The sequence below is a fragment of the Arachis stenosperma genome, chromosome 10 (assembly GCF_014773155.1).
Source record: "Arachis stenosperma cultivar V10309 chromosome 10, arast.V10309.gnm1.PFL2, whole genome shotgun sequence".
Classification (NCBI taxonomy): domain Eukaryota; kingdom Viridiplantae; phylum Streptophyta; class Magnoliopsida; order Fabales; family Fabaceae; genus Arachis; species Arachis stenosperma.
In genome coordinates, this window is record NC_080386.1 from 1132707 (window position 1) to 1145395 (window position 12689).

Consider the following 12689-nt stretch of genomic DNA (forward strand, 5'->3'; position numbering starts at 1 on the left):
TTACAAAATTGGGGGTTCTAATTGAGGCTAATGAAATTGTAGGGGTCATTTTGAGTCTCAAGCCAAATTTCAGGGGCCAAATTGAGATTTAACTCAACCAAGCTCATTCAAATTAAAAAATTAAAACAAAAAAAGTTAGATATCTATCTTATAAAAAATAAAATTAGTAATTAAGATTAAATATTTTGAAATTATTTTAAATTTTGGTAGAAATTCAGGTGCAGTCGACTTTACGTAAAATTGATAACTGAGAATAGTTAAATAATTTATCGGACTAAATTTTTATCTAACTATCCACAGCTATTAATTTAATGTGAAATAAACTGCACTTGATTTTCACTTTTAAATTTTTATATATTTTTAAAATTTTAAGTCAAATCAAACACACCCCTTATTTGCTAATCTCAACAAGTCAACAGAATCCTCTTCGAAACGGCGTCGTTTTGCTTCTTCCATTCTAATTGCTGCGCGAAAAATAAAATAAACAGAAAGACAACTAAAATTAGAATTGGGAAAGAAAGATTGAAAACGCAAGCAAAAGGTATCGTAAACCCCCGGGCAAATTCTCTATGATAATACTCCATTAGAGGAGAGCTCTAATTCGAGTTCTATCGGGAACCCTTTTCGTTTCTATTATCGAAGTTTCATTCTTTTGACACGAAATTGAAATTTTCACTTCATTTTTTTTCTGGCCGATAACATGTATATGCCCTAGTTTGGTCATATTCTAGCTGTATCAATGGAGGGCAATAATTTAGATTCTAAGAATCAGGTTGAGGATGTAGAAACTTTATCTAAAAGGGTGTCGGGTTTTTCGGTTAGTGACCAGATATCCAATTCCAATTCTTTTAAGGTAAGTGTTCTCCTTCTTACTCCTGATTGATATGCACAAGGTACTGTTTGGTGAACTGGAAATTTTCGTAATTTGTGGATTTTGCGTTGTTTTGACTCTGTTATTTATTTGTGGGATTCGACTTTGATTGTCTTTGTAATGATTTAATTCGGTATGCTGGGATTGCATTTAAACTAGGAAATCATGGATCATTTGAAAACATTTAATTAGGTTTCAATTTTTTAAATGAATATAGGTTATATTGAATTTTTTCTTCTTCTTAAAACTGGTTTATTATGTTGTTTATTTGTTTTGATTTGATCATGATTACAGGATGATGAGGTGGATGGTAACAGGACAAATCATGTTAACAAAGAGTATTACGACTCTTTTTCCCCATCTGGCATTGAAGGTGATAGCATGAATTCATCCAGATTATATCCTGAATTATGTGAGAAAACTTTGGAGAAAAGTGAAGACAAAAATGAACCTTCATCGGGTAATTTTCAGAAACGTGGAAAGTTCTTCTATTATGACACTCCACTGTGCGAAGATACTGGTGTTTGGATCCCGGTTTCCGTTCCTCCTATGTTGGAAGATGAGCACAAAGAGTGGGCCAAAGGGTTTCACTCAAATGGTGGCTACTTTCCTGATGATGACATGGGATGGAATCAATGCCTTGGAGAAGAAAGAGAATTGACTATGTGGGATGTTCTAGCAGAAATGTTACTTGCGGCTAGGGGAAAAGTGAATTCTTTAGCATCAGGAGATCTTCAGACATGTAGCTTTTCATGGATATCCAACAATGTACTTGAACAATGTTGGAGAGAGATGGCACAAACTCTTACAGAGGCCAACTTTGGTAACGTGAAGGAATTACTTGAAGCAGAGCCCCCAAAGTGGTTGGCAGATAGTGCTGCTGCTTCTTGTATGTTGTGTGGCGTGAGGTTCCATCCCATCATGTGCACCCGACATCACTGCCGGTTTTGTGGAGGAATATTTTGTGGTGAATGTTCCAAAGGACGGAGCTTGTTGCCATCAAAGTTCCGAGTTTCTGACCCCCAAAGAGTCTGTGATGTTTGCTGTGTTCGACTCGAGTCTGTACAGCCTTATTTGATGGATCATGTAAGTAATGCTGCTCAGTTACCAACCCATGACTTGACAGACCTCAGCACTTTACGATCATGGGTTAACTTTCCTTGGGCACGGTCCATGGAGTATGAAATTTACAAAGCAACGAACACTATCAAAGCTTACAATCAGGTTGGTGCAAATTACATCATTTTTTTCAACCTTTTTCCCCTTGATTTCCCTCCAGAAGCAGAAACCATTAATAATGGGAAATGGATATTGCCACTCCTATTTTGATAATAGACTCCTTTTTTTAACAAATTCATGCAAACTTACAATGCAAACAAATCATATGTAGAGTGGCATTATCAAAAATAGGAGTGGCAATATCATTATCCTTTATAATGCATGCATATTAATGATGGGACTTATGTCTATAATGAACTTTCTTCAATGTTGATCTGAATAAAGAGTAAGACAAGCATTTTAAAATAGTCATTGCCTCTCTGTGTAAGATTCTTAGTTTCCGGAAAGTGTATTCTTCTTATTATCACACTGAACAACTGGATCTGTTGTAGTGTTGCTTTGATTAAATTAGTGATGAATGGCATAGGTTAAAGGAATAAGGCTAATCTTGCATACCGGTGGGCCAGAGTTTCTTTGTTATCATTTGGTGACAGTTGAAAGTTATAATTAGCCCATCTCCTAGACTATTTGATCATATATGGTGCTATTTTCTCTAAAAGAAAAATTGTAAATCTCTGTCTCAACCTGATTGCATATTTAGGAAGATGTTAGGTTGGACGACTATGTATATAGCTCAATGTTGTCGTCATTTTATGTTTTTGAAGCTTTAAATTTTAAGCTCTTGGTGATACTATTTTTATCATCATGTCATGTCATTATGTGTTACTTAATGAAGAATTTCACGTTTGCAGATAGGTTCTTTGAAGCCTGAGAAATCAATCCCAGAGTTCATTCTAAGGCAAGCAAAAGGCCTTGCAATTATCACTGTGGTCAAAGTAGGAATGATGGTTACATATAATATTGGAACAGGACTTGTGCTTGCGCTTAGGGAAGATGGTTCATGGTCCCCACCATCTGCTATTTCCACATTTGGTGTGGGTTGGGGAGCTCAGGTGAAGTGTCTAATTTGTAACAATAGCTATGTCGTTAACAGTCTAATTAGTTATCGCTTTGCTTATAATGATGAATCAATGAAGAACCCATTACTGTTGATGTACATACTACATACTGTTGCCCAATTTTATTTTGTTGAATGAACGCTTACCAAATTAAAATTCATTCCTAGCCTCCAAAGTAGCACAGATTTTGATTTTCTGCTCCATATTATGGAGCATGCCTGAAGAATTTACTTACTGATACCCATTTAATTGTGTAACCCCCCTAAATGTAGGCTGGAGGAGAGTTAACCGACTTCATTATTGTTCTGAGAACAACGGAAGCTGTCAAGACATTTAGTGGTAATGCGCATGTTTCTCTTGGAGCTGGTTTGAGTGCTGCATTTGGCATTGTTGGAAGGTCAGCTGAAGCTGATGTTCGCGCTGGTGATGGTGGCTATGCGGCTTGTTATACCTACAGCTGCAGTAAAGGTATATGTCTTATTTCAGTTATTTATGATCATATACTATTGGAAACCTTCATGTTTTTAACTCTGAAAGTTAGAATAGAACTTCATTTACTTCGACTGAACTTGTATTTACAAGATATTACATTTGATAGTCTAGGTAGGGTTTAAACAATCTTAGTACCACATTTAGCAGCGGAATAGATGCCAATGCTGTGTGTTTGATAACTTTATTGCTTTCCTTGCAGGCGCATTTGTTGGGTGTTCACTTGAAAGCAGTATTGTGAGTACCCGGGCACAAGAAAATTCGCGATTCTATGGCAGCCAGTCCATAACTGCAACAGATATATTACTTGGCTCGTTGCCTAGACCACCTGCTGCTGCTATTCTCTACCGTGCTCTTGCAGATTTGTATTCGAAGATTAATGGTTAATCGAATGTCTCAACATTGCATTTCATATCTTAATCTTTTTGGACAGTGTCATTGATGAAAGGCTTATTGGATTTCCCATAATTTGTACAGCTGCAAAATCATTCTAGTGTGTAAAGGGTCCTTATGTCATTATTTGTCATGTAAATACATGAAACGTGTAAATATTGTGTGGACCTTTGTTGAGGTTAATTTATACAGTGGACTATTGTTCCCTCTCCATGTCCATCTTGAAAAATTTTTTAATATACCCTAAGCAGACAATCAAAATAATTATGATTGAAAAGAAGAAAGAAAGAAAAGTGAACACTATATAGTGACAATATATTTCTACTCTCCAATGAAACATATATTCTTGCATCTTATATTAATCTATCCAATTCAAATATCCCATATTTTCTTTCTCTTACTCCTTTTGAGGAGATTGCGGATGTAGCGAGGAGTGATCTTCTTAAGCCTCTTGAGGGTGCTCCTAAGACATCCTCTCATGGCAACATACAAAGGGAATTGCATCATTGCAAATATGCTGACAGGGAAGAAAGCTGCACTGTAAGTCAATGTTGAAGTCCATTTGTTCTTCTCCAACTTGATGTTGATAAGAACAGTTGCACTGAACGACATCATTGTTGTGGCCATTGAGAAGAACAAGCAGGCGAAACCCGCCATTAGTTTTCGCGGCAGAGAGCTCCGGAAATCCCACATCTCACAGGGAGATGTGAGGATTGAGAGGAACATAACAACCGAAGCCAATGAGCTCGCCAGAGACACAACATCCATGATTGTGAACACCAAGAAAATGGGGTGATGGAGGAACCTAGGGAGGCCATTGTCGTCTGTCCCTCCGGGGACAGTGTAGGCTGCTGCGAACACCACGGTGGCCACAAGGACAGCCACCGCAGAGCATGACTGTGCTGTTTCTTTTATCCAATTGCGAGCCTCCCTCAACAGGTCGTTGTGCTTTTCCTGGAAAAGTTGCTTTGCAGTTTTGTTATCCTCCTTGTTGTAGTGGATGGTGTAATGGTAAGGCAGCCTCTTTTCTATGCGCTGTTTTGAGCATACAAAGAAAAATATTACAACCTCTCTAGTTTTAAGGAGAACAAAACTCATGTAAACACTTAAATTCACTCTTACTAAGTCTCTCAAGAGAATGCTTAATGCTGGAATGCTAGAACACAGATGAAGACTTCTGTTTATTCTAGATGACGAATGTAAGTAGTTACTTAAAGGTACTTACTTCAAACCAATGTAACTCCTCTTGTAACTGGAGAGCATAGCCAGGTTGGTGTCCCCCTTGAAACTCTGCAGTGTAATGTAGGACAGTGTTCCCTAACTTGTCTATTTTCCCTGCAAGCCTTCTCACCATCTTCAGTTTCTTCAACAGCCTGTAAACCTCCAGTTGCCGGTGTTTGACAGCCATGTACAATATATTCTGCTCGTCGTCACTAACGTGCTCGATTGACTGAGGATGAAAACGAATTATTACTTCCACTATCTCCAGGATTCCATTGCAAGCAGCCATAAGCAATGGTGTATAAGCAGGTTTCTCAGCATGCTTTTGCTGATCCTTTGATTTCTCTTCTTGTTTTTCTGATGCTTGATCTTTTTTCTCTTTTCCTTTTTGTTCCCTTTTGAAAGAACCTGCACTTCCCATGGAAACTGTCCTGTCTGTTGCAATAGAGGTCTGTTGCCATGATTTGTCTTTCTCTGCTAATAAGCGAACAAGTTCCTCAGCTAACTTGTGCATTTCTTTTTTCCTCCAAAGTTTTTCAATCCCCTTCCATTCTGAACAAGAACAGAACATGGAAGTAGCATTGGAAGATATGATGAATGTCAAAACAGACTAAATAGAAAATATTTAGCGTTTGTGAGAATCATGATAGTTTGCGCTACCTTTGGCCATAGCCTTCCACATAGAATACCACAACCAAAAGAAAGCTGTAAATTTGATTGACATGTAACATGGTTAGATTAGATGTATCCATATATCTAGAATGTGCACAACTTAATAATCCATATTTGTGTTCTTTGGTTGTGCATAAAATACAGTGTAGAGTGAAATAGGTACCTGAGTGATTCCCTTGGTATGGGTGAGACCATTGATTTATGCCTTTCTCACCACTTTCTAAGTCTTCCCTTCTCTTGATAGGTTCCTCATCTTGGTAGAATTGATAATCTTGATACTTAGGAAGCACTAGGAGTCACAATATTGAATCTATCAGTGAGACATGCATGCTTGTTGTTGAAATTCTAGATGGATTGAAGTTGGCAGAGACTTACTAGGATATATGAAATTTTTGAAGGCTCCCATTTGGGTTTGACTCCTAAATGTAGAAGGCATTGTTGCTAGCAATTGAAGAGTTGTTAGTCCATTGTCATCCTCTAGATCAGCAAGCTGATCCCCATACGTTTTCAATAGCCATAAAGCGGTGCCTGCAATTGAAATCAACAATAGTTGAACATTGTTGCATGCATGGTGCACATTCCTAAATGAAGTTGAGGAGAGAAAGATATACCAAAGAATTGGTCAATAACAGCAGTGTGAAGAATGGACATACTATCATTTCGGTGAAAATGTGGGCTTAAGTCAATGTTCAAGACACAAACAAAGTGTTGAAGCAACTTGGTCTTGCCAAGTGCAGCAGCTCTATAAACAGGAGTCTCACCAAGGTTGTTCTTCATGAACAGCAAGGGTTCAAACTGTTCACTCTCATCATCATCATTGTACTTTAGTATGTGGTCAGTCATCTCCACCTCTCCGACAAAGGCAACCTCGTGAAGCGGCGTGTTCCCCATGTCATCCTGCAACCTCAGCACGTGTTGGATTCCTATTGGATCATCCACCATCTCTAGCATCTCCTTGTACATGCTTGGCCTCCCGGAGTGTGCAGCATAGTGGAATGCAGTGCTCTTGTGCAGATCAATTTCCTTGTCCAATAGCTCCTTGTTTTCCCGGAAGAATTTTCCAAACTCTTCCCATTCATATCTCTTTGCCAATATATATGCCTTCTTCATCTTCTCTATTGATCCTGTCATCCTCTCTTTCTTTCCCTCACTCACTAGCTTCCCAATGTGTTAATTATTATATATTTGTGGAAAAAGAATCAGAAATGAGCAATGTGTTTGAGCATATTAGCATATGCCTTGCTTAATTAATTTATAAAGTGTATGTGTGTATAGTATATAAGCAAGAGAATAATTAAAGTTCGAGATTTGCTTTTGCTTTGGAACATTAGTGCTTGTGATTTGTCCCATTTTGAAGGTTCTACTAATTCATATTCTTCTATCATCCTTCAAATCTATATGATTTGAAAGAAAATTACATTGGAAAAGAGAATCTATCCCAGCATATTGTGTGGAGGATTAATATTTTATGTTGTGACTTGTGAAACATGCACATTTCACGAACCAAGACATAACGTGAGACTTGTTCCAAAATTTTATTCATAGTGCATCCCTTAACACCATCTCCTATATTACTCTTTAAATAATGTTACATCTGCAAATGTCTGCAATGAGAAACATATCTCATTTTGATAACAAGGAAGCACTGGCCACTGTGTATCACAATATATATGCTGTCCCTCTTGCTTAAAATATTAATCCACTATGATTTGTAGTAAGGTATTCCAGCCTTCAGATTCAAAAATGAAAATTCTTCTAAGAAATTAATTTTGTGAGACTTCTATTGATGCTAATTTCCATGTGAATTTTCTATGTTGCTATTTTATGTGTTTACAGAGATCATATTGTAAAATGTGAGAAGATACTTGACAGCATCAATTGTTTCTATCATGCAACTAACCTTTCTTATTTTTTGTTATCACAATCTTTGATTGCTGCTTGTATGCTTCAATGGCGTAAATGGAATAAACTTATGAAGAAGTGTGGCCATATATGTTATATAAGGAGAAAATACTCAGTTTGGTTCCTAAACTTTTCAATTGATTCTGTGATGGAAACCACTGCAGGGACTAACATGATTAAAATTTGAAAAGTTTAGAGAGTAAATTGAGGCAATTGAAACTTCAAGGACTAAATTGAGACTCGAGTGTAACTTATATAAGTATTGAATGAATTAGCAAATAGAATAGAAATGCTTTTCTGTTTAAGGCTTTTAGTAGCACAGCAAAGATACTATAATAGGTTGAAGAATGTAAGAATAGTTGTTTCTTATTTCTTTTTGGTTATATATGTTCAGATAATCAGATGAAGTATAGTGATCACATTTGTTTACTCATTGGAAGATTATGTTAAAATAATTTCCTATGTACATAAGCTCAAAACAATGAAATTTCTAAGGTCAAAGAGTCAAAAGTACTGTTTATAAAATTTCTAAGCTCTTAAATGTTGTTTTCTCCAAAAAAAGAAAGATATGTCTTAAATTTCCATATTCCAATTCCAACTAAATTAACCACAATAAATATGTCGTACCAAAAGGAAAAATAAAGTGAAAAATAAGGGAAAAAAATAAAATTTTCTTTTTGCTAATATGAATCCCAATTTAACATGAAAATTAAATTATTTTATTTTTTCTAAAATTTTCTATCTTTCTTTTAAAACGGTCATTGAGTTATTTTTAAAATTATGTTATGCAGTTTTAGAATTAGGTAGAAACTCAGATGCAGTCGACTGAAGTTGATATCTGAGAGCCGTTAGATGATTTGACTGAATTGACTAAATTTTCATCTAACGGCTCTCATCTATCAATTTCACGTGAAGTCGATTACACTTGAGTTTTCACCTTAGAATTAATTATTAAATTAACTATCTATGTAAAATAAATATTATCTTTATTATTTAAGTAAGGTTTCAATATTTTATTTTCAATGGACATTATATCCCCAATTATTGTTTCTTGAACAGCAAGCTTATTTTATTTCTAAAAAGTTCTACAAATGACAAATAATTCCACCGTTGACACTATTGGTTAAAAAAAGAGGGGTCGGAATCCTTTTAGATTTTTAGCTAAACTCTGTGATAAACATGAAGAGTGCATATTTGGATTGAAGAATGTTAAGTTGACAAAAAGTTTTTCTCTTTTCTTTTTTAAATATATATAAAATTTTTTCCCTGTAATTATGGGTGGGTTTTGCTTATACCCACTTTCAGCTTTGGTGTGTTTGAGCATTTGAATCTGTAAAAGGTTTCACCTTTTCACCTTTTGGGTTGTAATTCATCGCCAGCTGGTACAGTGCAGGTAAGCGTATGAGCTTTATTTGCTTGAAGAAAGCGATTATTGAATTGAATTGGGAAAAATTGAATCCTCTGTTTGGTTGTGATTCATTGACATTTATTAGGATTTCATGCAACCTAGCTAGAAACAAAAGGGGGGAGAGAAAAAAAGGAATTTTTTTTAATTATTAATTCTTTTGTGTGTGTTAGATTCGAGAATTGTGAATTAAGGAAGAGGGTGTTTGAGGATTCGGTTGTTTTTTCGATTTGCGTAACTGGGGCTTGGTGCTTGCGCCTGATGGATGAAGTTCAGGGAAGTTCAAGTTCCTTACCTCCATTTCTCACAAAGACATATGAGATGGTGGATGATCCTTCCACCAATTCCATTGTATCATGGAGTGACAGCAGCAGGAGTTTTGTTGTTTGGAATCCACCAGAGTTTGCAAGGGTCTTGTTACCAAAATTCTTTAAGCACAATAACTTCTCAAGCTTTATCAGACAGCTCAACACTTATGTAAGAAAAATTCAATCCTCTAGTTCAATTGGATTTGATAATTAGATTTTGTATTGTTGTTGTTCCTCATTCTTGTATTGATTGCTTGAACTGTATTATGGCTTCTGTATGATCAGGGCTTTAAGAAGATTGACCCTGAACAATGGGAATTTTCCAATGATGATTTTGTAAGAGGTCAACCAAATCTTATGAAGAATATTCATAGGCGCAAACCGGTTCATAGCCATTCTTTGCAGACTCTACATGGACAAGTGGCTATTCCGCTAACCGAGTCAGAACGGAAGAGTCTGAAAGATGAGATTGAAAAGCTTAAGCATGATAAACAACAACAGATTCTGGAGTTACAGAGACAAGAACAGGAGTGGGAAAATTTCAAGTTAAAAATAGATTGCACAAAGGAGCGTTTGGAAACAATGGAAAAGAGGCAACAAAATATGATTTCTTCTATTTCTCAAGTGCTGCATAAACCTGGGGCTGCATTAAATCTGTTAACACTGACAGAAAACATGGAAAGAAAACGAAGGTTGCCAAAAGGCAGCAGTCACTTTACTGATGAAGCTAGCATTGAAGATCCTATGGAAATATCCCAAGTGTTACCTAGTGAAAATGCAGAGAGTAGTGACTTCGTCACATCATGCATAGAACGAATGAATCAGCTCGAGTCAACCCTGGTATTTTGGGAATATATTGCACAAGATGTGAATGAAACCCTTGTTCAAAGTCATTCAAACTTGGATGTTGATGAATCCACAAGTTGTCCAGACAGTCCAGCACTATCTAGCGTGCAACTCGATGATGAAGTTCAGCCTAAGTCATCCGGGATAGACATGAATTCTGAGCCAGCTTTACCTTCTGATACTGTTGCATTGAAGGAACAACCTGTTGGAACTACCCCTGCAGCTACTGGTGTTAACGACAAATTCTGGGAACAATTCTTGACAGAGAATCCTGGTTCAACAGAACTGCAAGAGGCACAATCAGAAAGAATGGATTCGGACAACAGAAAAAATGAAGGAAAGCCTAGTGCACATGGCAAGTTTTGGTGGAACATGAGGAATGTAAATAATCTTCCAGAACAGATGGGTCATTCTTAGTTAAGCTGATAAAACATTGTGGAAATTGATTGTTCTTTCTATCTTGTTATGCTGATGCCCCCAGAATTAGATGTAATAATTGTAGGTAAGCATGATACAATCTGCTATAGATACATGTTCAATATCTTAGGTTGGATGTTTTGTCCATTGTAGAACTTAGTAAATTATTATTTTACTGCTTGCCATTCTCTTCAATTTCTACTATGCCAAACCAGTACCAAAGCGTGATTTGCATTGCATCCCTACGTGTTGTTATTTTTTTTCCCCCACCCTTTTTGACCCATAATTTATGTGCTGCAGAGAGATACTTAATATCAAGTGTGAATATTTGTTTTTGATCTAGGATTTCAGATGCCTCACAGGGATAGGTCCTGGAATTGATAATTGAAACTGATCTATAATGGCATTTGTATAATGCACATTTGATGGACTTGACTCTAAATTATGATTCCCCTCTGAAGTTTTATATATATATATATATATATATATATATATATATATATATATATATATATATATTTTGGATGCCTGCACTGAATTGTTTGCTAATAAGAGAAAGAATTGTTGAATAATAATAATGAATTTATCGAGACTTGAAGGTGTTACATTCAAACTAGGATTTTTTCATATTGGGAAATACAAGATATTATATTATATGTTGTTAATTGGCAATCAAACTGTAGTGCTGTGACATTACAGAAAGCTATATGTAAGGCAAGGCAACCACAGATGAGTACAGGATGCAAGACATGGCATGTTCTACCATGATGTGAAATCACTTTCTAGTTATATTACATTTCTTCTGCTTGGGTTATTAAAATATGTTGGAATGTCTTAGAAGATGCTGTGGAAACTGGAAACTTGCTTGCATGCATTGAAACTGTTTGGATGCAACCTGATTCTGCATTTTACATGTTTACAGTCTCTTTTCTGTTCACAAACAGTCATTTTAACAGATTTGTCTCTGCTTTTTCTTTGATTTTTTATGTAACGTGAGATAGTAAGAGATTAACCACCTATAGATCAGTAACTAAGTAGGATTTACCAATCTATCATACAATAGAATTTACTAATCCAATGGTAGTTAAATAATTTCAGTCTTTATTGACTACACTATTATGAGCATATATGCCTTTGAGTCTTTGACTATTCTAAGTGGCTACTATTCAACTGGGGTCAAATGGAATCTGAGATAATTCTTTGACCAAGCATCTGCAGAAAGAAAGATTGAAAGATTGAGGATGTGATCTTATAAAATATTGCAAAATAGAAGAACTTTTTCTTTTCTTGGTATAAGGGAAGAATTTTTTTTTAATTTTATTATTATTTCTCTTTTAATTTGATTTGATTTGATTTGGCGGGTGTTGTAAGTAAATTAGAAAATCAAAGCAATTTTCGTTTGTTTTAACTTGGTTCTCAACCAACATAATCCCATGGTTAATTTTCTCTTAATTGTCAAATTAAATAATAGATGTTAGTGAGTGATGACCCATCAAAGACACAAGACCTTGGACTCTGACCATGGTGGTGTCATTATAAGTGATAAATCTCGTGACTTTGGTTCTTTATTGGTCCCAAAAGGCAAATAATGCATTCTACAATTAGATTAATTAATTAGAACATAATAATTTTGTATCATTTATCTGTGGATATCATCTTAAACAAACTCTGAAAATAAGGTAAATGAAAATAATATATGCTATATTTTATAAGAAAGCTATACCATGTGCCTATCTAACTTTTTTCCTATTTTTGCTTCCACCTCATGCAAAGTATTACTGTGACAAGAAAAATCACATTATTATTACACATGATCACGGAGTTAGTTCTGCTCATTATATCAATATTAAATATGTATTTGTCAAAGGTGTAACTCAAAATATTAAGCTGCTGAGCAGAAGCCAGCTTGCACTACTTTGCAGCATGATTCAGGTGATCCAATAAGAGAATGCAATTTAATTGCTTCTGATATCTATTATCATATATTA

General features: G+C 35.6%; 3 protein-coding genes across 3 annotated transcripts; 2 read left to right on the forward strand and 1 right to left on the reverse strand.

The window, feature by feature from the left end:
• Window positions 1-520: 520 nt before the first annotated feature.
• Window positions 521-4141, forward strand: LOC130955852 (uncharacterized). Its single transcript, XM_057882834.1, has 5 exons — window positions 521-853; window positions 1166-2095; window positions 2842-3042; window positions 3321-3516; window positions 3740-4141. Exons 1-5 carry the CDS (start codon window positions 740-742, stop codon window positions 3922-3924), a joined length of 1626 nt encoding a protein of 541 aa, XP_057738817.1. The 5' UTR covers window positions 521-739; the 3' UTR covers window positions 3925-4141.
• A 31-nt stretch (window positions 4142-4172) lies between these two features.
• Window positions 4173-6933, reverse strand: LOC130955851 (uncharacterized). The gene is made up of 7 exons (XM_057882833.1): window positions 6435-6933; window positions 6151-6351; window positions 5987-6112; window positions 5812-5856; window positions 5566-5703; window positions 5156-5529; window positions 4173-4965 (listed from the first exon to the last, which is right to left on the reverse strand). The coding sequence occupies exons 1-7, from the start codon at window positions 6931-6933 to the stop codon at window positions 4303-4305; spliced, it is 2046 nt and encodes a 681-aa protein (XP_057738816.1). The 3' UTR covers window positions 4173-4302.
• A 1896-nt stretch (window positions 6934-8829) lies between these two features.
• Window positions 8830-11041, forward strand: LOC130956314 (heat stress transcription factor A-4c-like). The gene is made up of 3 exons (XM_057883353.1): window positions 8830-9118; window positions 9304-9607; window positions 9724-11041. Exons 2-3 carry the CDS (start codon window positions 9392-9394, stop codon window positions 10699-10701), a joined length of 1194 nt encoding a protein of 397 aa, XP_057739336.1. The 5' UTR covers window positions 8830-9118; window positions 9304-9391; the 3' UTR covers window positions 10702-11041.
• The last annotated feature ends 1648 nt before the right edge of the window (window positions 11042-12689 follow it).